Here is a 25,298-nt window from a genome sequence, read left to right on the forward strand (position 1 = left end):
ATTTTTATTGCCCTGTGGTACAAGAGTACACTTGGTATGATTTAAATATTTTTGAATTTTTTTAGACTTGCTTTATGGCCGAGCATGTGGTTGATTTTTGAATACGTTCTGTGTGTACATGAAAAAAACTGTATATTCCGTGGTTTGGTTTGGGGGTAGAGTAGATATAGATATCTACTTGGGGGTATATAGATATAATTTTGTCCAATTGGTCAAGTGCCAATTGTAAGTCCAAAATATCTTTGTTAGGTTTCTGACTCAATGATTTGTCTAAAGCTATCAGTGGGGTGTTACAGTACCCCACTATTATTGTGTGGTTGTCTGTGTCTTTTTGTAGGTCAAAAAGAACTTCTTTTGTGAATCTGGGTGCTACATTGTTGTGTGTATATATCTCTAGAATAGTTAAGTCTTCTAGTTGAATTGAACCTTTTATCATTATATAATGCCCTTCTTTGTCCTTCGTGATTGTTGTTGGTTTAAATTCTGTTTTATGCAATATAAGATGAGAAACCTTTTTTAGTTTTCTGTTTGCCTAGTAGCTCCTTTTACATGTCTTTACTTAGAGTCATCATTACATATAAGATGGGTCTCCCAAAGAGAGTAGAATGTTGGGTCTTGTCTTTTCATCCAGCTTGCCACTATGCCTTTTAAACAGAGCATTTGGATCACTGGTATTCAGGGTTAGTATTGATATGTGATATTTTGATTCTGTCAGCATCTTGTTAGCTGTTTTGTAGACTTCATTGGGTAATCACTTTATGTTGTCTATGAGCTATGTACTTAGTGTGTTTTTGTGGTCGAAAGTATTGATCTGTTTTCAAGTTTATCATTTCCTTAAGGACCTCTCATAAGACTGGTCTTGGTCTGGTGGTAACACATTTCTTTAGTGTTCGCTTGTCTGAGAAAGATTTTATTTCCCCTTCCCTTATGAAGCCTAGCTTGGTGGGATATGAAATTTTTTGTTGGAATTTCTTTTCTTTGAGGATGCTGAAAATATGCCCCAGTTTCTTCTGGCTCATAAGGTTTCTGCTGAGAGGTCTGCTGCTAGCCTCATGAGTTTCCCTTTTTATGTGTCCCAATCTTTCTCTCTATTTGTCTTTAAGAATTTTCTCTTTTGCATTTTTCTTAGTGAATCTGATGACTGTATGCTGTAGGGAGAGTCATCTTATATAGTATCTAACTGGGGTCCTCTATATTTCTTAAAATTGCATGTTCACCTCTCTACCAAGATTGGGGACATTTTTATAGACTATATCCTCAAATGTGTTTTTCAAGTTGCTTGCTCACTCTTCATATCTCCCAGTGATGCCAATGAATTGTAGATTTGGTCTCTTTACATAGACCCATATTTCTCAGAGGTCTTGTTTATTTTTTAAAATTCATTTTTCATTACTTTTGTCTGACTGAGGTGATTTGAAGACCTGGTTTTTGAGCTCTGAGATTCTTTTCTAGGCTTGGTCTAATCTTTTTAATGCTTCTGACTGTATTATAATTTTTTTAGTGAATTCTTTAATTCCAGAAGTTCAGTTTAATTATTTCTTCAAATGGCTATTTCTCATTTCAGCTTTTGGATCATTTTGCTGGATTCCTTGGATTGGGTTTCAGCTTTCTCCTGGATTGTGATGAGCTTCCTTGACATCCAGATTCTGAATTCTGTCTGTCATTTCAGTCATTTCAATTTGATTTAAAACCATTGCTGGAGTAATATTGTGTTCCTTTGAAGGTAGCGGGGACACACTTTTTAATGCCAGAATTTTATGCTGATTTTTTCTCATCTGAGAAGTCTGGTGTTCCTTTTGCTGTGGTGTAAATGTAATCAGTTGTCTTTATTTCTGTGTGTGCTTTTAGAAGGGCAAGGCTCTGTATAGAATTTTTATTTGTCGCTTAATTTTTGCCTTATGTTTCACAGGTACTGTATCCCGGCAAAATATTATTGATTTTGTAATTTGATCTATTGAATTACAAAATCAATTTGTATAATTGATTTTGTAATTTGATAGATGGTGCTTAAGAATGATGACCAGCAGATTGGCTTTTTTGCATTTTAGAATGTTCATAGATATATTAAAGGTGGGGGGAAAGAGATATGACCCTCTCACCAGATCTGCTCCTGGGTTTTAGAAGATCCCCCTTTGATTAGTGTTGTTGTTCTTGCATTTCCTTTCTCACATGTTCCAGGCTGTGGGGCTCCCTCAGGAAGGACCAGGGGTGGTAGACAGGCTATACCCTTCCTGGACTGGTCCTGTGGAGGGAGGCATACCCCACTCCTCTGCTAACCTATGCACCTGGGTTTCTTGCCACTCTTGGTGTTCTGAGAAACAGGGCCTTCCCTCCTGCTTGGACATTGCCCAAACCAGTGGGCTTTGTCTGGCCAAGAGAAACAGGAGTTTGGGGAGTCACATAGTCTGCCATCTGCATGTTTTCCAGGGAAATACAGAGCTGTGCCTGCCCACAGCATTCAGGCATGGGTAGGGCCACTGAGTTGGAAGCCTAAGCCAGTAAGTTCCACCTGGCTAGGAGCAGCTAGATCACAGTGCTGGAAGCAAGAGCACCGCCTTGTCTGGCAAGGAGGTGTTAGGTAGTCTGACTGCTCCCCAGCACCCCAACTGTGGCCTTTATTGGTGTTATTGCAGCTGATACCAGGCTATTCCGGGATTCAAAACCTGTGGGATACCTTATGTGCTTGAGTACTGCCTCTGCAGAATCTCTGTGTGGCTTTCTGTATCAGTCTAGAAGCCAGGGAAAGACGTGTTTCTCCAGTTCCCAAGATTGCACAGTTCCCTATAGGAAGTATGGATTCCCTGGGAGCTCTTACTCTTTCCCTCTCTCTCTCACCCTTTCCCTGTGTAGGAAGCTTCTTCTGGCTCTGCACTGGTCCCAGGCGGGTAATTGCCCAGTTTCAGTATTCTCTCTTCTTATGTGTTCTCTTACTCCCTTGATGAATCCTGACATGGTTTCTCAGCCTTCTCTGTTCTTTATGTGTTCTCTTACTCCCTTAATGGATCCTGACATGGTTTCTTAGGCAATTCACCTGAAGAGTTAGTATTTACTCTCCATTTTGTTTCCTTTTCATGAGAGCAGGTGCACACTAGCTGCTTCCATTCTGCTATCTTGAATGCCCCTCTCCAATGCAACTTTTAAATGCAAATATAAGAGCATTTAATCTGTGTATGGAATCACCAAAATTACACAATTCGTATTCCCTTGCATATGGCATCTTACCAGAAGAGTGAAAGGTTGTACGAAATTAACATTTTATCTGTTTTCTATTTCTTGATATGTGTACATTCTACCAAAACTCTTTACCTTTGGATTACTGATGGGTAAAGAAGGAGTATAAAAAAGAACTATGGGTTTCTCTGTCCTTCTCTTTCTTTCAATGCTATCATTTTGCCTATAATTATGAGTAAGGAAGAGTGTTATAGGATTGCTTTGTCATCTGTGTTGATTAGAATGTCATTGCTTTTTGCATTCAAGCAAGTTGTAGTTGGTACAAAGGATGTGGCATCTGAAGGGCTGTCAGTGCCTCCACCCTTTCTTCCCCTTTACTTAGTATTAATGTAACACATTTACTTTATACAAACTTTTAATGCTTGTTTTATTGTTCACTCTCTACACTTTCTTCCATTTTACATTTTACTTTTAGCTATTTGATTATGTATGCCTTGTATTTTTATTGTTCTAGTAGGTAGTTTAAAAATTAACCTATGCTTTACATATTTTCTAACAATGCCCAGAATTAACCAGCATCTATATTCTCTTTTTCAACAAGACAATATCCTTACTATGCTGTTACTTCCTTCAGCCCTCTTACTTCCCCTGTTCTAATAGTCAGCAACTTGGTTCTAGAGAGTTAGTAACCTTTTAAATTATTACCAAAAATTGCATATAAAATACTCTTTTCTTATTAATAAAGTAGTTAAAGGGTAGAGCAATTTGGACATATAATACTAAAGAGTTTACTTATAAAGTTTTTTTCTAGTTATATGTATATTTTTGCTATTATAAACCAAAAAAAGAAAAATCAGTTGAACAAAACCAATAAAAAACAAACATAAAAAATTCTCACTTGCTCTTTGATCTACAAAATCAGAATCTTCTTGGTCTTCTATATGATCGTTGTGCTCAACCTTACAATTTCACTTGCAGAACATGTCATAGCACATTAAAGGGAAACAGAAAAGCTGGCCATTTGAGCAAAGGAGTATGAGTTCCTAGTCATTGGTTAATGTTGTTGGGCTTTTTTTTAAATTTCTGTAATATCAATATACAGCCACAAGTGCATTAAAATTAATTCTATTGTAAATCATAATTCTTAATCAGTAGTCTTCACTAGTCTATCCTCATAATTGGATAATTATAGATCTATTTTAGTTCCATGTTATAGAAGTTTTTGTTTTAAAAAAAAGTATATATTTGGGCCAGGCACGGTGGCTCACACCTGTAATCCCAGCACTTTGGGAGGCCGAGGTAAGTGGATCACCTGAGGCCAGGAGTTTGAGATCAGCCTGACCAACATGGTGAAACGCCATCTCTACTAAAAATACAAAATACAAAAATTAGCCTGGCGTGGTAGCCCATTCTTGTAATCTCAGCTACTTGGGAAGCTGCAGCAGGAGAATCGCTTCAACCCAGGTGGTATAATTTGCAGTGAGCCAAGATCACACCATTGCACTCCAGCCTGAGCAACAAAAATAAAACTCTGTCTCAAAAAAGAAAAAGAAAGAAAGAGAGAGGGAAGGAAGGAAGGAAGGAAGGAAGGAAGGAAGGAAGGAAGGAAGGAAGGAAGGAAGGAAGGAAGGAAGGAAGGAAGGAGGGAAGGAGACAGAAAGAGAAAGAAAGAAAAAGAAAGAAAGAGGATATATAAATTTGAATTTTTCATTCAAGTAGCACATAATTCTTTAAAGTAATTTTTATAAAGTGAACAAAGAGTAGGCACTCTGATTATTTCACTAAACCACATGAAGTTGAAGGAAAATATTCATTTCTGTGAATTCTGTGTTCTCAGCACTTCAAGGGAAGTTGTGAGTCACACGAGTCATACAAAGAGCATGGTCTGTTACTAATGCTTTGTGTATTTACATTTTCTCTACCTCCAAGCTTTTAATGAATAACCATTAATATAGCTCATAATTAAATATGCTTTTCCAAAAGTATTTCCAATGCAACCTTACCCCTGACATAACATTTTTATTGATCTACAGAGAAGGTCTTACTAGTATATCTTTTTACTTAATAATGGTTTTATTAATAGCATTTCCTGATATTTTACTTTTAATCTGTAAGGCTTTAATGTCAGAAAAGAAGATTGATGTTAGTGGTGCTATTGAAATACCAGGTTTAGACTAAAGTGCACTATAAAGTGACAGGAAAAGTTCAAGGCATCTCAACACTGACAGAATCTGCTCATTATTTAATTAGGCTCTGAAATCTCTTAGCAGAAATTTCTGGCCTTATGTCAGAACGTTTCTGGATCATGTGCTGCACATCACTGTAAAATTTGGTCTTAAATGTATCTTATCCTACAAATATAATTTTGATATTTTGGAAATTGCAGTACCTGAGGAGGCGATAGTACTAAAAATAATCTTAGGATTCATTCTCTGTTTTTGCTTCCCTATGTTCCGTCTACATTTTATCTATTTCCCTAATTTCACTCTGTAAATTTTACTGTAGAATTTACATTTTAAATAGATAATTTCCCTTCCAACCATAGTTGCTTCTTATAATGGTTCATATAATTAATATAAAATAGCTTTTGTATTGGTCTTAATTCACAAATATATGCTTGTCAGAGGATATTGCAACCTAACTGTGTCTTTGTGAAACAAAAAAAGACGTTATGTTTGATAAATAGACGTTGCTTGGTTAAAGTGGCTTGGTCCCAGTAAAAAGTCACAATAAACGGAGTTAGCACTGTCTACATTTTCATATGTATAGCCTTTTAAATTTCTTTTTTGTTAAAATAGCTAGATGTAAATAAACAATCTAAAAAATGTCTATATTCAAGTGCAGTTAAGCACACTTTTATCCCCAAATTTTCAGATATGCATGTCAGTTTAATCCTTAAGGGCTTAAAATTATGAGTAATTATAGCTCTAGTTTAAAATTTCAAGAAAGCTGGTTTTAACATCATTTTCAGAAATTTGTGGCAACCTGTGTATCTCAGAGCTTAACTAAGCTTAAGCTCTAAAGTCAGACAGATCTACATCTGCCTTTGCCTCTTCTAAATATGACCCGTCAAATTTCATAACCTCTCTAAGCCTCAGTTTCCTAATGTGTAAAATAAACATAAGAGGCTTCTACTTCATGGAGTTATTGTGAAATGTAAATAAGATGCTATGTATTGTGCACTAAGCATGATACCTGATCCATAGTAAACATTCAATAAATGTTAAATATTATTATAAATTTAACTTGTTGAAATATGAACTAAGTAAAATTGTACTTATTTTATTGGTAGGTGTGTTTATCTCAGTTTATTATCTTTTTAAAATAGCGGTGTATTAGTCAGGGTTCTCTAGAGGGACAGAACTAATATGATATGTATATCTCCCAGTCCACTGACTCAAATGTTAATCTACTTTGGCAGCACCCTCACAAACACATCGAGGAACAATACTTCACATCCTTCAATCCAATCAAGTTGACATTCATATTAACCATTCACAGGAAAAGGTGACATGTTGCTGAAGGATGACATGAAAAACTTACTTTACTGCAAAACATAGTGAATTCTATTTTTAACCAGACTTGCATAATGAAGTATTTATCAGTTCCGTGTGTGTGTGTGTGTGTGTGTGTGTGTGTGTGTGTATCTTTGCCTACCTTGCACTCCTACTTTTTGAGATAGATTTTTTTCCCTATTACACTGGAGTGGATAAGGAGCACAGTCTAGGCCAGTAATAATAGAGCAAATAATACCCATCCTAGCCTTAAGGGATGCAGGCACATGACCCTGTTAGTGATATAACAGTAAATTCCTAGGATTCTTTTAATTCTTTATATTGCTGTCATAATGATTTGCTCATAAATACACACTGATTAGACTTATTTTTGTTTGATTTTCTTCAAATTTCTCCTATTTCTTTGGTCAGTGACTAGAAATGTGCATTTAAAAAGTTAAGCTTATGTATTAAGGATTAAGTGTTAGAGTTCTCCAAAAACAAATACAAATAACACATCACTCAACTTGTTTCGGGAAGAGAGGTCTGTTATATTTCAAGGTTATTTGCATCTAATAAAATACCTAAATACATTTATAAGATAAATTTATTTTATATAATTTTTATTTTATTTTGTCTAAAATGCTTTTCTAACAGTGGAGTTAGTCATAAGAATCACTGAACCAGGTGTCCAAATACTGTTAGGTTTCCCTTTCAGTTCTCATTCTCTCCTACTGTAGTTGGGGTTGGGAGACTTAGTCCCCCACAGTCATATCTGAGAGCTTCTTGTTCAAAGACATAAAGGCATTCTCATTCTTTCCACTCATGAACAGTTTGAAGTATTCCAAAGATTTTTATTTTATTGAATTACCCAGATTATTTATCTCCCAACCTTCATCCTTTTTAGATTAGGGGCCTGATTTGGTAGAACATTACAATTAGCCCTGTCTAGGTAATAAATACACTACTGTAGCCTGGTGATTGGGGTCTGTCATATAAGATAGATAGAGCACCAACTATATTCTCAGTCATACATACCCTTGCAGCCAATAAGAAATTTACTTTATCTAAACAAGTATCATTATAAACAGATCTGAACCTATCATTCACCCAAGTGAAGAATTAAGTACAGGAATGCATGTGATATTTAGGCTAATATTAATACCTCCAATTTGACTTGAATGGAGGGTGAGATAATAGAAAATGAAATGTGGACTTTAAGCTGGAACTAGGTCATGAAAGTCTTGTCTGTGGAACTAAAAGATTTAGCTATGTTTCTGAAATCCATTGAGGCTTTCTGAGAACAGACGCTATAATAAGAGCTATATTTTAGTGCAATGTAGTGCAATCTTTGTTTAGTATGGATAAAAGGAGACCAAGATTAGTGATGAAAGTATCTCTAGACAGTTATTACAGTTGATTCAGTAAGAGTTAATGAGGATCAAAACTGCGAGAGTGAATATCGAGGTGAGGAAAATGATTGGGATATTATCAAAGTCTCAAGAGGACTAGATAACTGTTTGCTGGGGGAAGGAATCAGTAGAGGAGTAGAAATTAGAATAGCGAAATGACTTCAAGATTTAAAATCTAGGTAATTAAGAAGACTGTGGTGCTTCCATGAAAATAGGAAAATAGAAAGCATAAGAGAAGGAACTGGTGTAAGAGAAAAAGAATAGTGAGGCTATTTTTTGACATAATTTTTTTGAAGTTTAGAAGATGTTCAAAGGCAGTAAAAACATGAGACTAGAATGACAAGGAATGATCAGGTTCTGGAAATGTGTGTAGAGTCGGTTATAGAGAGAGACAGTTCTGTGATTGTGTGTGTATGTGTGTGTGTTGTAATGGGTTTGATGGATGGCTATGTTTGAATGTTTGTAGAAAGAGAGAAAATAGTGTGTTATGGGAACAGAGATAAGATGAAGTGGCTATCTTATTAACCTAATTATTCAAATAATGGTTGATCTATATAATTGGAGAGATCTTTGACTAGATATGATAATTGTTTTCCGAAATATTAAGGGCTCTTAGTTGAAAGCAGGGAATAGATTTATTCTATGTTGCTCCAGAAGATAGAAATAGAATTAGTGAGTGGGACTATTTGAGGAGACAAATTATGGCTGAGTATATGAATTTTTTAACATTAGGGATACCTGCAAAGTAGAATGATTTACAGTACAATACTCTGGGCTTATTACTACAATAGAAACTTAAAGAAGCAGGATGACCATTTGATAGAGCCTACAAAATATCTTAATAGATCAGTTAAGATTCTACAATTCAGATCCTATATCTTCCAGTTATTAAGGATATTATGTTCACTTATATAAAATGACATAACTCAACATTGACCAAGGGCCAGGCATTACACTAAATCATTTGCATTAGTTCCTATTGGCTACTAGTACAAATTACCATAAGCTTGGTGACTTAAAAAACCAGAAATCTATTCTCTCACAGCTCCAGAAGCTTGAAGTTTGAAGTAAGTTTCATTGGGCTGAAATCAAGGTGTCAGCAGAGCTACACTATCTTGGGGAGTTTTAGGGAAAAATCTGTTGATTGCTTCTGATGGTAGCTGACATTACTTGATTTGTAGCTGAATCACTCCGACACCTGATTCCGTTGCCTCCTTCTCCTCTGTAAGTATCAGCTCTCTCACTGCCTCCTTCCTGTAAGGATACAACTGATTGAATTTAGGGTCCAGTTGGATAATCCAGAATGATTTCACCATCTTAAAATCCTTAATTATACCTACAAAGACTTTTGTCATGGAAAGTGACATTTACAGGGTTCCAGGGATTAGTGCCTGGTATCTTTTATGGAACCACTTTTTAGCCTACTACAAAGGCCTTCCTCACATTTATCTTGACTTAAAGTAACCCTAGGAGGGAGGTGCCATATTTCCATTCCTTTTTAAGCAGAATAGGAAAATGAACCTTAAAGACACATTTGGCACCTAGCTAATAGATGTCAGAACTTGACATGAAGCACAGTTATGCTCTATTCAAAGGCTGGGCACTTTTTTATTGTACTGTGAAATGAAATTAAACCCATATATGCTATCCACATATATGCCTTCATCTTTCATTCATCATGATGATTCTGCACTGAGCTGCTGCCATAACAGACACACTTTTATAAATTTCAAGTGAAAAGAAGCAGCACTCATATTCAATAGTATGGCAGCTATGAGATGTTGCATACAGCTGAGCATTGTTGGAAATACTTGAAACCATTTATTGGCAGGCAGGCACTTAAGATCTGAAGAGATCCAACAAATAAATATCCACTTAACTATGGCTTCTGCTGGAAATTGTTCCTGCCCATTGAACCAAAAAATGTTAGACTGTGTGTGTGTGTGTGTGTGTGTGTGTGTGTGTGTGTGTGTGTGTATGTCTGTATGTGTGTGTACCTCTTCCACAACCTCTGCTTCCCCTGTTGTCACTGAGAGATTTTTCCTCAGGTCTGAGGCAGTTTTTTAGTATTGTGTAACAGGCAATGATAATTTACAACCAGCATGGTTTTATGATCATATAAATTTGTTATATACAGCCCATCAGAAGTGTACTCCCAACCCATATTAGCAGAGTGCCATCTTTTTTCCTCCCTGAGCCACCAGACATGTTTGTAGAGACAACATCTCATTAATCCTTGCCAAGCACCTTGTAGGTGTTATGATCCTCATTTTATAGTTGTGAAACAAGCAAGCATAGGCTTGTGTTTGCAAATTTGAAAACCAAATAAATCATTCTTCTCATATAACATGTGCTTGTAAAAAAGGAGGTCATTAGAAGGTGGCTACCTGGGCATGTGAAAAATTACTTTGCTAATGTCAGTGATAAGGAATGGTAGTAGATTCAGATGTGGGAACCTGGGAATGAGCAGCAAGTTGTTCAGTAGTCTTTATTCCAGATTCCAAAAGGAGCCTAGGCATCATTGTGTGGAGTTTTTGTTTTTAATGTAAGTGCAAAAAGGATGAATGTGGATAGAATCTTAGCTTCCATGTGGGAAATGAAGAGCTCTTGCAAGGTGTCTGTAACAATTTTGCATGTGATAAGTCATCTGAGAGGACAAGTGAACACCTAATATGTTTTCTACTATGATCAGGTACAATCATGTAAGTGATGTAGCATTCTTCTGCAGAAAAAAAGAAAATTATTTTTCCACATTATATGTGGTTCTCAAGTAACTTTTATTTCTCCTTAATAAGCTAAAAGTGATACTCTGCCAAAGGAATGATATTTTCATTAACTAAAGAGACTGTAAGGCTGTTGTTATGACACACTGCTAATGGCTTATCTTCATCAACTTCCTCATTTCTTCATTTTTGTTACATTCCTTAAACCGAGTTACACTTGGGTTTACATATTTTGATTGAAACAAAACAAATCAAAAAGGAAATTCTTTAGAAATAAAGAAATCTCATGTGTGCTTAGACAATATTTTGTAGATAATATGAATTTTATTTAATTCATTTAGATAAACAGTTACTGAATTCCTAAGAGCCTAGCCATGGGGTGGTGCTTCAGGAATTATCAAAATGAAAAGAAAAAACTATCTTATATGAAACGGAAAAAATTCCCTCATCCCCTTGGCAGGGTATGTGATAGGAAGGTGACTCACTTCTTCAGTGCCCTACTGCTCAGAACTCCTAGGGGGAACATGCAGATGAGCAGATCGTGGGGAACATGGGCTCAAACCCCACAACAACATCTAAGGGTGCATGTCTACAGCTCCTTAAGCCCCAGAGAGCATGTTACAGTGCCCTCTTTTAGTTTTGTCATTTTTAGGCAACTTGTGTTCATCAGCTTAATTAGATGCTCTACCTTCTCGCAAGGACAGAGGGCTTTCTCTATCCCAGGGTTCTTGCCTTCGTATACCAGAGAATTTGGATTACATATGGGCTTGGAGAATGAGTGCAAGTTTCTATTGCGTGTTGGAAGTAGCTCTCTGTGTATGGATGGGGAGCCAGCAGGGATACAGAGTGGGAGGGTGGTTTTTGCCTGGAGTAAGGTGGCCCAACTCCCCTCTGCTCTTCTGGCCGAATTCTCCTCAACATCCACATCTTTCCACCAGTTGATGTCCTGCTGACATCTTCACTGCCTGTCGGTATGCTCTTCTCCTCCTCTGCTCCTCTCGATGTCCTGCCATCTATGTGCTCTTCTGCCGGTGTGGGTGTGTTCTTCTTGATGTGCAGCTGCTTGTGTCTGTGGGGTTTTTATAGGCCCAGGATGAGGGCATGACAGGCCATAGTTGTCTTGGAAAATGCAGCATGTAGGCATGAAAACAGGAGTGGCTGCCTTTACCTAGGTCTGGGGGCACAGGCCTGAGGCTGGAGACCACTCCAGGGACCCTGCCCTTCTCCATCCAGCACTTCCTGCCCTCCTTTCATGTCGATTATATTAGTGTGTATGTGTTTTGTGTGTGTGTGTGTTTTGTGTGACAGAACACAGGGATGAAAGTTAAACTGAGCATAGAAATAACTATTACTTAAGGCAAAATAGGTTCAGTACCTTGAGATGGATTCAAACAAAGAACTTTGGATTATTAAAAGAGCAGGAAATCACAAGGAATTACATGCAAATATGATCATGAGAAGTTTTATGCTGAAAGCAACATGTGGAACAGGCTTTGAAGGATAGCTAAAAGGAGCATGAGTATGGAAAGAATACAGACCAGAGAAAAAGAAGCAAGCACTGGTAGAGCAAGGCATTCACCAGAAACAAGTATATTAGAGTCAGCAAATGGGGAGCACAAACAGATGGGCTGGGGTTATTTGTCATGGGGGCATGACATGAAGATAGTTACACTGAAGATAATTTCCAAACCAATATGTTATAATCAAATTTTATCTTACATGCAAAGAAACTATTTAGAATTTTTGAAAAAGGATATACTTAATGGAATTAGGTTTTAGGAGTATTTATTTAGTAATGGCATTGAGAATAATTTGAAGTAGGACTAAAGTGGAGTCAGAGAATTGGTTAGGAAATGCAGTGAGAAATAATAAGAAACCTGTCACAGGTGGTGGAAATTGGAACAGAGATTAGGTCAGGTTACCCACAAAGGGTAGCCTATTAGATGTACAGCAGATCTTTCAGCAGAAACCCTACAAGCCAGAAGAGAATGGGGGCCAATATTCAACATCTTTATAGAACAGAACTTTCAGCCCAGAATTTCATATTCTGCCAAACTAAGCTTCACAATTGAAGGAAAAATAAATTTTTTTATGAACAAGCAAGTACTCAGAGATTTTATTACCACCAGGCCTGCTTTATAAGAGCTTCTAAAAGAAGCATTATACATAGAAAGGAACAACCAGTATTAGCCTTTCTAAAAATATACCAAAAAGTAAAGAGCATCAAAATAAAGAAGAATTTACATCAACGAATGGATAAAATAGCCAGTTAACATCAAATGGCAGTAACCCTAAATTTAAGTTGACTAAATCCCCCAATCAAAAGATACAGCTAAAACCTGATGGTATGCTACATCCAGACCCATTTCACATCCAAAGATACACAAAGACTCAAAACAAAGGGATGGAGAAAGATTTACCAAGCAAATGGAGAGCAAAAATAAATAAATAAATAAATAAATAAATAAATAAATAAATAAATAAAAAGCAGGAGTTGCAATTCTCGCATCTGATAAAATAGATTTCAAAGCAACAAAGATATAGTGGTAAAAGGATCAATGCAACAATAAGAACTAACGATCCTAACACCCAGATACATAAGACCCATAAAGAGATCTAGAATCGACGAGACAGAAAATTAATAAGGATATCCAGGACTTGAACTCAGATCCAGAACAAGTAAACTCAATACATATTTATAGAACTCTCCATTTTAAATACACAAAATATACATTCTCCACCTTAAATACACAAAAATTGATTGGCCATTATTAATACCCATTTTTAGAATAAAGCTACATTCCCGTTCTCTCTCCCTCTTTTTCTTCCTCTTTCTTCCTCTCCTTCACTCCTTTTTTTTTTTTCTTAAAAAAAAGAAAAGAGTCTTGTCTGTGATAAATGGCCATTGATAGGGAGCTCAAACCATGAAACACAGGCTCCAACTATTCCTTTTCGTCACGGTATTTCTTGGCTAACTCTTTAAAGGTATGATCCTATTTCTGGGTTGTACCTGAATTATGGTATGAGTCTTAAATAAATAATGAGGCTGTTCTTTGATGCTGAATTTGCCTTTGATTCATCTTTTAATAATCTTCACTTTGTTAACAGATAGATGCAGCCAACGGTAGAAAAAGAAAGTTGCATTTGCAGCGCTTCAAGCTCTCAGGGGAAATAAAAAAAGAAACAGAGATTAATAGATAGATTCAAGGGCTGCTCTAATGGTAGCATTGATAAGACACGACAAGTGATTGAAACTAGAAGATGAATCTACTGGATAGCCAAAGGTGACTTTGGGTATGGTTTGCAGAAATAACTGAGTCCTAGGAAGATACTGATTTGTAGAATGAGAGGAAGGCAATAAGATTATTTTTGGACACCTCTTCTAATTTATGTCTCACTAAATAAATATGTTTTCTCTGACATTTCTTTTCTTATGCTGTATTATTTTTGCTTATGCACTTTACTATTATAGTATTGTTTATTCAGTGATAATACAAATCAGGTTCCTGAACTGTCTGAGTGATAGAAGGAAACCAAAGATTTCGTATAATACCTCTTGGAAGTTGTAAACTCTTTGAGGAATATGGGACACCAGAAGTGTCTCAGGACCAATTTTTATGTGTGTGGGGTGGGAGCATTCTTACTACTCTATGGACATTGAAATGAATATTTACTAACCTAAAAGATGGTAAATGCTAACTCCCAAGTAGGTGATATAGTTTATAGTAAATACTATAGAAACTCAGAGGTGTGAAGATAATTTTACTAATTGTGTTAAACAACTATTCTGATCAAGGCACCATGAGAGAAGAAAAAAAGCATGCTTTCTGCCTTTGAGGAGTTTACAGTTAGACTGAGAGACACACTGTGAGTAGGTACATATGATAACAATTAACAAATTCAGGGAATATCAGAAGAGTGGGTTGTTGATGACCATGTCAGGATGAAAAAAGGAATATGACCATGTTTCTCTTTTCAAGTCACACTTTTTTCTTTTCTTTTGTTATTCTCTTTCAACCATAAAAGTGGCTAAGTCATGCTAATGGAGATTATAGAAAACATAAATAAATGAGTAAAGCTGGAAACCATCATTCTCAGCAAACTGACACAAGAACATAGTACCAAACACTGCATGTTCTCACTCACAAGTTGATGTTGAACAATGGGAACACATGGACACAGGGAGGGGGACATCACACATCCACACACCAGGGCCTGTTGCGGGGGGAAAGGGTTAGGGGAGGGATAGCAGGGGGTGGGGGAATAGGGGAGGGATAACATTAGGAGAAATACCTAATGTAGGTGGTGGGGTGATGGATGCAGCATACTACCATAGCACCTGTATACCTATGTAACAAACCTGCACATTCTGCAAATGTACCCCAGAACTTAAAGTATTATAATTAAAAATTAATAATAATGAGTTCAATTTTTCTCACATATAAATTAATTTTTATTCATTGTCTTTTACTTTAAGATGAACACATCTCCTATATGACCTATAAGTTTCGATTTAGCATGGCAGTTTTACTAGTTAATTAAAAATGACCCCATTCCTTAGCTCACTCCAATCACAAATAAGCCTCTTTTTATTTTACTCTTTGCTCCCTTGTCCATGCCCAGTTCACACTTCAGCTTCATCTGCACTTGTCACCCCGAGCCTGAACTACTTGATATCAGGGACTGTGGTTGTGCAGGTGTGTGCACATGTATGTGTGTTCCCACCCTTGTAACTAACACTATGCCTTATACATAGTAGGCACTCAGCAGATGTTTCTCAAATCAAAATGGCGTTTTTCCCTTTTGACTTAAGTGCTTAATACGTAGAAGCATGTGGTGCTAACATTTAAGATAGATTTGTTAATTCTGTTTAAGTACCGCATAACCATTCACACTTCATTGAGTTTAGTACTATTAAAGGATAATTTCCCTTCTAGGAATTGTGACTGTTGCAGACACATTTTACATACCTATCCTTTTTTATCATCACTGGGCAGGTAAAGAGATCAAAATAAAAAGATTTTCTCAAGTATGCAGCTGTCTACATAGACTTCATTTGGAAATGCTTGTGTATTCAAGGAAAAACTATAGAAATACTCTTATAAACAGGTCCACACCCAGAACTACCCAGAAATCATGTAGCCTTTTTAAAGACAAAAATATTGACAGTTAGTTTCTGTACCTCGTTATCTATTCAAATGACTGGGAAAATATATCTTTTCCTCTTTTCTATTTTAATATAATAAAACTCAAGGGAATTGATCAAAAGCCCTGTTTTGCTGAGGTTTACAAGTTTGGGCCCATTGTGATATTTTCCATTTGTTCCATTTTACTTAATATAATGTTTTTTATTACTGGCCTTAATTCACACATTTTTGATAACTTATAACAGGGCCTTTGTGTTTTATTTTCTTAAATAAATTCCTTTTGAACATAAAAATTTAATATTTCATAACCTCTCATCTACATATGTAAATGATAGATTTGCTTTGTATAGGGCTTTACAGCTTACAAATTACATTCACATATATTATCTCATTTGATTCTTATCAAAGCCATCTGACTATATATTCCCATTTTAATTTCATTTTCAAGTGATAAAAATTTGAGAATTCAAGAAACTATAAGACCTGTCTGCAATTCATATGTGCATAGGTGTTATGTGCAGACCCAGGATCAGTGTGGAAACATTACAGTTGTTCAATCAGTACTCTTAATATTCAAGTGAACAAATTGACCGTGTCATGGCCAATTATCACATGGATATTTACATTGAATAATAACAATTAGCATTTTTTTGGCATTTATACATGCCAGACTGATTTAAAGTACATAATATATGTTAGCTCATTTAATCCTACCTGAAACTATTTGAAGTTTAAACGTGAGGAGACTGAGGCCCAAGGAAAGCAGGCAACTTGCCCAGAATAACAAATCTAGTAAGTTTTTAAACTGAGCTGTGAACCCAGACAGTCGGCACGATGCGACCTTAAGTACCATCCTCTTTGCTGGCAATTCACCAGTAAAAATAGATGTAATTAAACAAACATAAATTAATAATGTCTTCTAGAACTACGCTTCCTCTCAGTAAGCTTGCAGAAAGTTATCCTTGACCCATAAATTTTCTTAAAATACTGTAGTAGTAATTGAATTTGTTTCCTTGTTCTGAGGTAATTTCTATTCATGTTAACCTTTTAATGCTTAATATTCGATCAGAATTTTACACCTTGGAAAATCTCTTTCTGTTCATTACATCGTTTAGAACACAGAAGAACTTAGGGAACGACCCTAAAATTTAAACCAAGAAAAACCAAATATTACAGAGGTTACATGATAAACACAAAGTACTGCTTGGTTGGAGTAGCTGAACCTGGCTCCAACCCAGATCTTCCATGGTTATTCTCCCAGTGATGAAAAAATGTCAGCATAATAAATGTGTCTAACTGTGTGTGCGCATGTATGAATACTGAGTGTTCTTCAAAAATAATATTGGAGAGGCATGACCTAGGTAGCTGGTTTTTAGATCTCCTAGTTAAGACTATACTTGCCATAGACAAATACTCAATGGATGGAACATTCCTGGATGAATATCCTAGTTTATTATTTCAAATAACCAAATGAGAAGTTGATTAATTGTTCCAGTATTTGAAAGTTTAGGTGTATCTATTTATCTAACTCTTTTAAATAATTAACTTTTTTTTACAGATAAATTTTAAGTTAATATGAGACTTGCTTACTGACTAATCTTTTGCATACACTTTAATAAATGGTGATGATTTCCAAGGTCTGGAGATCGAGACTATCCTGGACAACATGGTGAAACCCCATCTCTACCAAAATACAAAAAAATTAGCTGGGTGTGGTGGCACACTCCTGTAGTCCCAGCTACTAGGGAGTCTGAAGCAGGAGAATTGCTTGAACCTAAGAGACAGAGATTGCAGTGAGCCGAGGTTGTGCCGCTGCATTACAGCCTGGGCAACAATGCAAGACGCCATCTCAAATAAATAAATAAATAAACAAACAAACAAACAAACAAACAAACAGTAATGAGTTCTTTATATAATGGAAGAAATCCTAGATGATCAGGCCATCAAACACATTTACATTTTCCTTTTAAATCATGATTTTTGGGTGCCCTAACTCACAGGACAAAATGCTTTCAGAAAGATCTTTCAGGTATATATCTGATTCTATTACTAGTTAAAGAGACACAGAGACATTTCTAATAGTCATAGTGTTCTCAAATATTCACTAGTTGAAAATATTTAAGTTATCATTCATGTGGTGCTTAAAGCATGTCAAGTGGCTTTGGACCACTGAATAAAATAATATAAAATTAAAGTTTTAAATTAGCCTGCAATTAGCAGGCATCCATGAGAAACTGGGTAACCAGAGTAAATTATGATTTTCTTAAATTAATTAATTTTTTTATATTTCATGTCATAAAAAGCAGCTAAATCAGTTTAAGTTATTGCATTTTAGTCCCAATTTAAATCCACTAAGTTATCAATAATTATTTAAAGTATGCTTAAATGAATAGCAATAAAAACTGCTAGCATAAACAATAAGAAGACTATTAGTGATCCCTAGGGATTTATACAGAGAACTGTCATATTATTCTATACATTCAAAGATGCACACACAAAAAAGCTAAGCATTCTCTTTTAAGTCATTATATAAACCTCTGAATCCATTTTGTCTGATTGGGGGTCCACCTTGCCTAAAGATGTCTTATTAAATAGGATTAGCAAAACATGAATATATATATATATATATATATATGTAATATAAAAGACATATATATAACATATATAACATGAATACATTATATATATTACTATGTATTACTATATATTTGTTAATTTTTATTAATGTGTATAACTATTTTAAGTTCTTTTTATTTTCAAAGCTCTTAGAATCACAGTAATTTCAGGATCCCCTTTTTTTCATAGTTATTGAAGTCTACAAAAAGAGATTCTAAAATATCTTAAGCATTTTAACACTTAATAATTATAAAATACTATTCTATAATAGACTCTATTTCTGACCATGGTCAGAGAGGGATATAGATGACTTTTTTAAAGGTGGCGAAGAAAATTGAAAAATAGTTGAAAAGTAAAATGTGAAAAAAAAAAAAAAAGCTAGTGTAGGAAATTCAGTTAGACTGATTTGGTGTAAAATGCATCTTAGTTCATCTTCCCAGAAAATTGTAGGGATCCTTGGCCACACATGTAAAATCTTTTTCTCTGCATCTTTTTGTCCTCACCCACTTGGAGTTAGAGAAAGCCAGTCAACTTCATCAGGCAGAGAGCTTATCTTATCCATACTTGTGTCTCCTCCAGAACCTAGCACTGCATCTGGCACACAGTGGATACAAAATTCTCAGCTGAACTCATTGATCCCTTCTTCAAAGAGGGCTTTCTTCATCTATCTTGTACTTCAAGATCAATTCATTTTCATCACACAAATGTTACATTCTGTTGTCATTAAGCATTATATAATTTCTCCCAGTGAATAAAAACAATTAGAATAAGGCATTTACTTTGGTGGTATCTAGTACTCTTTCTGCACTTTCACTTTGATATGATTGCTTTTCTGCTTGGGTATCTCTATCTAATGCTCTATTACCCTGCTGATAAACAGGAAATTATTTTTTTCATCACTTATTTACCCTTAATGTAAGTTGGTTTGCTCAGATATTTGCAGTTTAATTCTTTAATCATTATTGGGAATGAAAATCCTTTGATAGGGGCTTTTGGGTAAAGTATAGCCAAATATTGACACAAAGGTAAAAAAAAAAAACCCTACATTTATTTATATCCTATGTTGTATTAGGGTGTTAAATTTCATGCTTGCTTGGGATCACATTCAGCCATGGAGGTGATTAAAGAGCCACTGCATCTCCTCCACCATTCCCAGCTTCATATAAATAAATACATACCAGCCCTTCACACTGAACTAGAAACCTCGAGGGATGTAGATGACATATATACATTCAAAAATTCCACTGATATACCTTGATATGCTCTCATTGTTGAGAATCATTATACTAGATCCTTTACATGATATCTTACTTAGTCTTAAAATGCTCCTATGGGGAAAGTAGTTTTACTCATATTATAGATGAACAAATTAATGCTTAGAGGAGCTAAGTATCTTGTTCAAAGCCACAAGGCTAGTATTTTCTTGAGAACCGGAATTTAAATCCAAGTCAGTAGGACTCCAAACCTATTTATTTTCAAATGTTATTGCCACATAAATCTGGTGCCACTAAAAACTGATTCTTCAAGTAACATCCCTCTACTCAATGCAGAAGACGGTTGGTGGCCAGAGTGGGTCTGATAGAGTGGGTCTGTCAGAAACCCAGGAAGAGAGAGAAAGCACACTTGGCTGGGATATTTAAGAGCACTTAATATGGGACAGTTTACACCAGTGTAGGCAGTAGCCTAAGATTAGTTATGGTACCTAAATGGTTAATATCTATATTAGTCTATTTTCACTCTGCTGATAAAGACATACCTGAGACTGGGAAGAAAAAGAACTTTGATGGGCTTAAAGTTCCACATGGCTTGGGGGGGCCTCAGAATTATGGCAGAAGGCAAGAAGGAGCAAGTCCTGTCTTACATGGATGGCAGCAGGCAAAGAGAGAGAACTTGTGCAGGAGAACTCTCTTTTCAAAACCATCAGGTCCCAGATTTATTCACTATTGTGAGAACAGCATGAGAAAGACCAGATCCCATGATTCAATTACTTCCCACTGGGTCCCTCCCATGACACATGGGAATTGTGGGAGTTACAATTCAAGATGAGATTTGGGTGGGGACACAGCCAAACCATATTAACACCTGTAGGCCTAAAACTCTGAGCCTCAATTTATTGAAATTTTGAGAGGGAGTGGTGGAAGAGGGAAGGAGAAGAAAAAGAAGGGAGACAGAGAGAGCTTCCTGATTGGGCTATGTCTCTTGGTCCAAGGATGTAACCAGATCACCACGTTCCTGGGATGAGGGTGGGGTTAGGTTGCTGTCTTGCTAATTTTTGGTGTTGACTGAATCCAACTGAAAGCCAGAAGGCAAGGGAGCTTAAGAACATAGTCCATACCCATCAGCCACTCTGGATAGAGGAGAATAGAGAATTGATCTGGGTAATTCCAGCACAGAGTGTTAGCAGTGCGTTTTCTCCACACCATCCCAAAGTTTCAGCTGACTTTCCCTGACAGAAAGTGTAAATTGGCAGAGGCTTAAAACAAATAAAACCCAACAAATTTTTAAATTTTTTGTTGCAAATACTTCTAAAATGTAATAGTACACTTCCTTATTAAGCAATTATAAGCATTAGAACTTGTTCTGGTTTTACCATATTGCAGACAAAGGAATTTTGAAATATTGCTTAAGACTCTCCCTGAAATACACACACACACACACACACACACACACACACACACACGTATATGTATTGTTTTTCATAAGAGGGTGTCAGGTTGGTCACGGTATAGTTTACATACAGAAAAGCTCACCCATTTTAGGTGTACAATTCTATCAGTTTTTACAAATGTATACAATAACATAATCAACACCATGATCAAGAGAAAGAATATCTCCACCATTCCAAAATGTTGTAAAACTTTAAAAAATCTTTAACTGAATATTTGGCATTGATATGTTTCTTCTAATTTTTAAATAGAAAAATCAGTGCTAGAAACCAGCAGAGTTTTGTTTCTTAATCCTTCTGAGTAATATCAACTACTCAGAAGTTATTAACTAATTTCATATATATTAGACTGATCAATGGTTCATAACCTTGGCTGCACATTGAAATTGCCTTGATCTATTAAATGCCCTGATGGTCAGGTGGCATTCCATTAAACCAGGAGGTCTGGGCTTGGTTCCAGTGTATCAATAATCTAAAGCTTTCTAGGTGATTCTAGTATGCAGTCAAGGTTAGACCCTCTGAATAAGACCAGTTGTTCTCAAGTCTGGCTGCACAGTAGAACCCCTGGGCAATTGTTTTAAAACACTAATGACTTCCTCTTGATTCTGATTTATGCAACTCATTCAAAAATTTGACTCTAAGGAAAAAATAAGATTTGAGTAATTTAGATCACTGAATTGTTTAGGCTCCATTTAATTGAGGTTTTATAATAGTTCTGGGTGTGTGGTAGTGTTTAATAAATGTTAAATGGAGATCCTAATCCCACAGTGGAGTCAAAGAGAATAAAATACGCTTCTTCTTGGAAACACTTCATTTATTTGAAATAATTATCTTAGAAAACTATCACTTTCTGAAACTTGTCTTCCTAGGTAATTTACCTCAAATGTTATGCCTTATATTTTAAGAGAATACCACATTTCAACTATATTTTCATACCATAATATTAGGCCCCTATATGTCTTACAGCAATTTCATAATTTTCTTTAAGGAAATTGGAAACAAGATTAAGAGACTAAAATAAGATGTAAACCATCCTCCCCTTTGGAAGTATAAATGCTATGATTGTAGCTCTGGGCCTGGAGAATACTGCAGCCTTGTAAAATACAACAATAGTACTTTCTTGTTTGTACAATGAGAGAATATATATAGAAAGGACACCTAGTACAGTGGCTAGAACAGAAATGAACTAAGTGTCTTACAACACAGATAGAAGGCTAACAAACCATTACTTTGTTTATATATTCCAGGAACTAGAAATTAAAATAACAAAAAGCATCTTTTCAGTATGAAGCTATTGATAGCCTCTATGGCAGAAATTCTCATTAAACAAATCTCTCAAACTTTATTGTTATAAATAATTAATCAGCATACTACATCTTTCAATGTATGCTAAAGACACTAGGTCTTGTATTTAACCCCACAAACATAGACTAGTGCAACAAGCACCATTTCTTGTTAAGATACATGTTCTTGATCTAAAATAGAAAATATGGAGTTTGTTTAATTTTACCTTCATACTTCTTATTCAACTATTCTACTCTTTTTATTTTTTTTTCCTCTATTTTAGGACCACCTCAGAAAATAGTATCACCTAAACAAGAACATGAAGATAGGAAACATGACAAAGTCACTGACAAAGGAAGTGAAAGTGGGACTTCCTGTAATGAGCTCTCCACTTCCAGTTGTGACAGCCATTCAGAGGCAAGCACTCCCCAGGACAACCCGTCCAGTGCCCAGCAGGCAACAGCTCACCAACCTAACACCTTAACATTGGATCGCCCCTCTAAAAAGGCACCTGTGCAATGGATGCCTCCACCAGACAAACGCAGAAACAGTGAACTCTTTCAGACACTCATCAGCAAGTCCCGGGAAACAAACCTATCCAAAAAGAAAGTCTGTGAGAAGCTAAGTGTGGAAGAAGAAATGAAAAAGTGTATTCAGGATTTTAAAAAAATCCACATTCCGGATTATTTTCCAGAGCGCAAACGCCAATGGCAATCTGAACTATTGCAGAAGTATGGGCTATAGTAATTATCACGTTGCTGCAGTATTTTGATGACATTCAATGTTTACTACAGTGTCACCACCTGACTGATGTCCTAACAATGATCAGTGTGATCCTTGCTGCTCTTCCTTGTTGTGATTAGTGGATGTGGGACAGTATTTTATTTTATTCTTTTGTTGTTGTTTATAGAAATATGATTTAAAAGGAAACAAATAAATCAATAAATGTTAAATCAAAATGGAGTATCTGATTCAAACCATTTTGCAAGAATGAAAGTAAAATGTGCATGTCAAGCTTAGAATCTTGATTTTTGAACTCTGGTCAACTGGACATGTTTGTCATTTTGTAACTCACCAAAAACAAACCATCATACCATACCAACTAAAATGATATATGGATGAAGCAACATAAAATAAAATTTTAGACGATGGTGATAGGACCCAAATCTAAAACTGTCTAAATGTTAATGCAATAAACCAAGTATTATTTTTGCATGAGCACAATGTTACAAATAAATCACAAGAAATAGAGGAGATTTGTTTGTTGCTTGGAAAGAAAAAAATTACAAAAAAAAGCAAAAAAAAAAAAAATGTTTTAGGCAAAGCCTATAAATGTAAGCTGTCTAGGAGACTGAATTTTCTTTGTTCTGGATCTGTGACTTTTTTGTGTATATGTATGGTGTTTATGTATGTTAAGATGGTGTAAATATGCCTTATGCTGTTATTTATGGCATCAACATTCACTTATTAATGCTAGCCATGATTATTACTGTGAAATGAGTCTTTTACATCAGGCTGTGAAAATTGGTATAATGATGCTTTGAAAGATCCTATTATTGTGTTAATCCAAATAATAGAGGGAAATGGTAAAGAGCTTTATGTATTTATTAAAAAAAGAAAAGTGTATTAGAATTTCTTGATTTCTATTGACTCTTCTTGAAAAATATTCAACTGCTATCTTGTTTTCAATTTTCTTCTAAAACCCTAAGTTGTAGAATGATTTGTTCAGATTTAATGTTGACAAGTTTAAACATAATTGAAAATGGAGATATAGTCAGATCCAGATAGTATTGGTATGGATTGATAAACAGTCCTCAAGAGAAAAAGTTCTCCTCTGGAAATACACTAAAATGTTATTTTAGCTCTCAACCAGATTGAAAGATTCTCCAGAAACTACTGGTAAGTTACCTCTTACAGATCAAGGCACAAAAATGGAAATAGCAAACAAAAAGGCCAGGCTTTATGAAAAATGATTTCTTCCTGATTTTACGCGTGGAAAGAAGCTTTCTTATCATAAGCTACATAATTTTGCCCTGCTATCTCCACAGAAAGAAATGTATAACATCATGAAATTTTACTAAAGGAAAGGCTGAGAGAGGGTAAAAGTGTCTTTAAAACTAAATAACTCATTCTCCTCTAGTCAAAAGGGAAGTTGAGCAGAATTTGTGGTATCATTTCTTTTAGCACAATGTAAGAAGATGAGCATTATCAACTCAAAGTTTAAAAAAATCCACATTCATTTTTAGATGTATTGTTAGATTTCTTACCGTACCATTATGTAAAATATCACCTATAGTGGACTATTAAAGGAAACTAATGTATATTATTTACCTTGAATTGTCAATCAGGTTTTAGACAAACAGCTACTCTCAATTTCTGCATTTTGTTTTCGGAAGGTTGACAGTCCCAACATGGCTTGATGTAGCTGCAACACACTGGTGAGAGGATAAAGCTTGGCAGTCAGGTTGCCACAGTTCAAATACCACCTGTACTACATACTATCTGTATCTTAGGGATAATGGGACAATAAAGGGGCATAATGCCATAGAAAACATTTAAATGATGTAATTGAAAGAAAGTATCACCATCACTACTGGAGCTGCAGAGAAAAAAGGAAGGTGTTTGTCTTACTGGAGTCTAGGAACCAGTGCTATCCAACAGGGAGTTTGTAATACTGGGGGGCAAGCTGTCTGGCCCCTTTTCCTATTCTTCTTACTAAGTGTAATTAAATCCCTTTACATATAGCCTCTAAGGAGTCGCAATCACTTTCAAAGATGATTCATGGA

The 25,298-nt window shown here is 35.7% G+C and overlaps 1 protein-coding gene across 1 annotated transcript in view; it reads left to right on the forward strand.

The window, feature by feature from the left end:
• The window catches only part of KCTD8 (potassium channel tetramerization domain containing 8), a 253,486-nt gene extending 229,342 nt beyond the window's left edge, over window positions 1-24,144 (forward strand). The window contains exon 2 of the mRNA XM_002745883.6: window positions 22,796-24,144. Within this exon, the coding sequence (XP_002745929.1) occupies window positions 22,796-23,256 (461 nt within the window). The 3' untranslated portion in view covers window positions 23,257-24,144. The remainder of the gene's footprint in view (window positions 1-22,795) is intronic.
• The last annotated feature ends 1,154 nt before the right edge of the window (window positions 24,145-25,298 follow it).

This window comes from Callithrix jacchus, chromosome 3, assembly GCF_049354715.1.
Source record: "Callithrix jacchus isolate 240 chromosome 3, calJac240_pri, whole genome shotgun sequence".
Classification (NCBI taxonomy): Eukaryota; Metazoa; Chordata; class Mammalia; order Primates; family Cebidae; genus Callithrix; species Callithrix jacchus.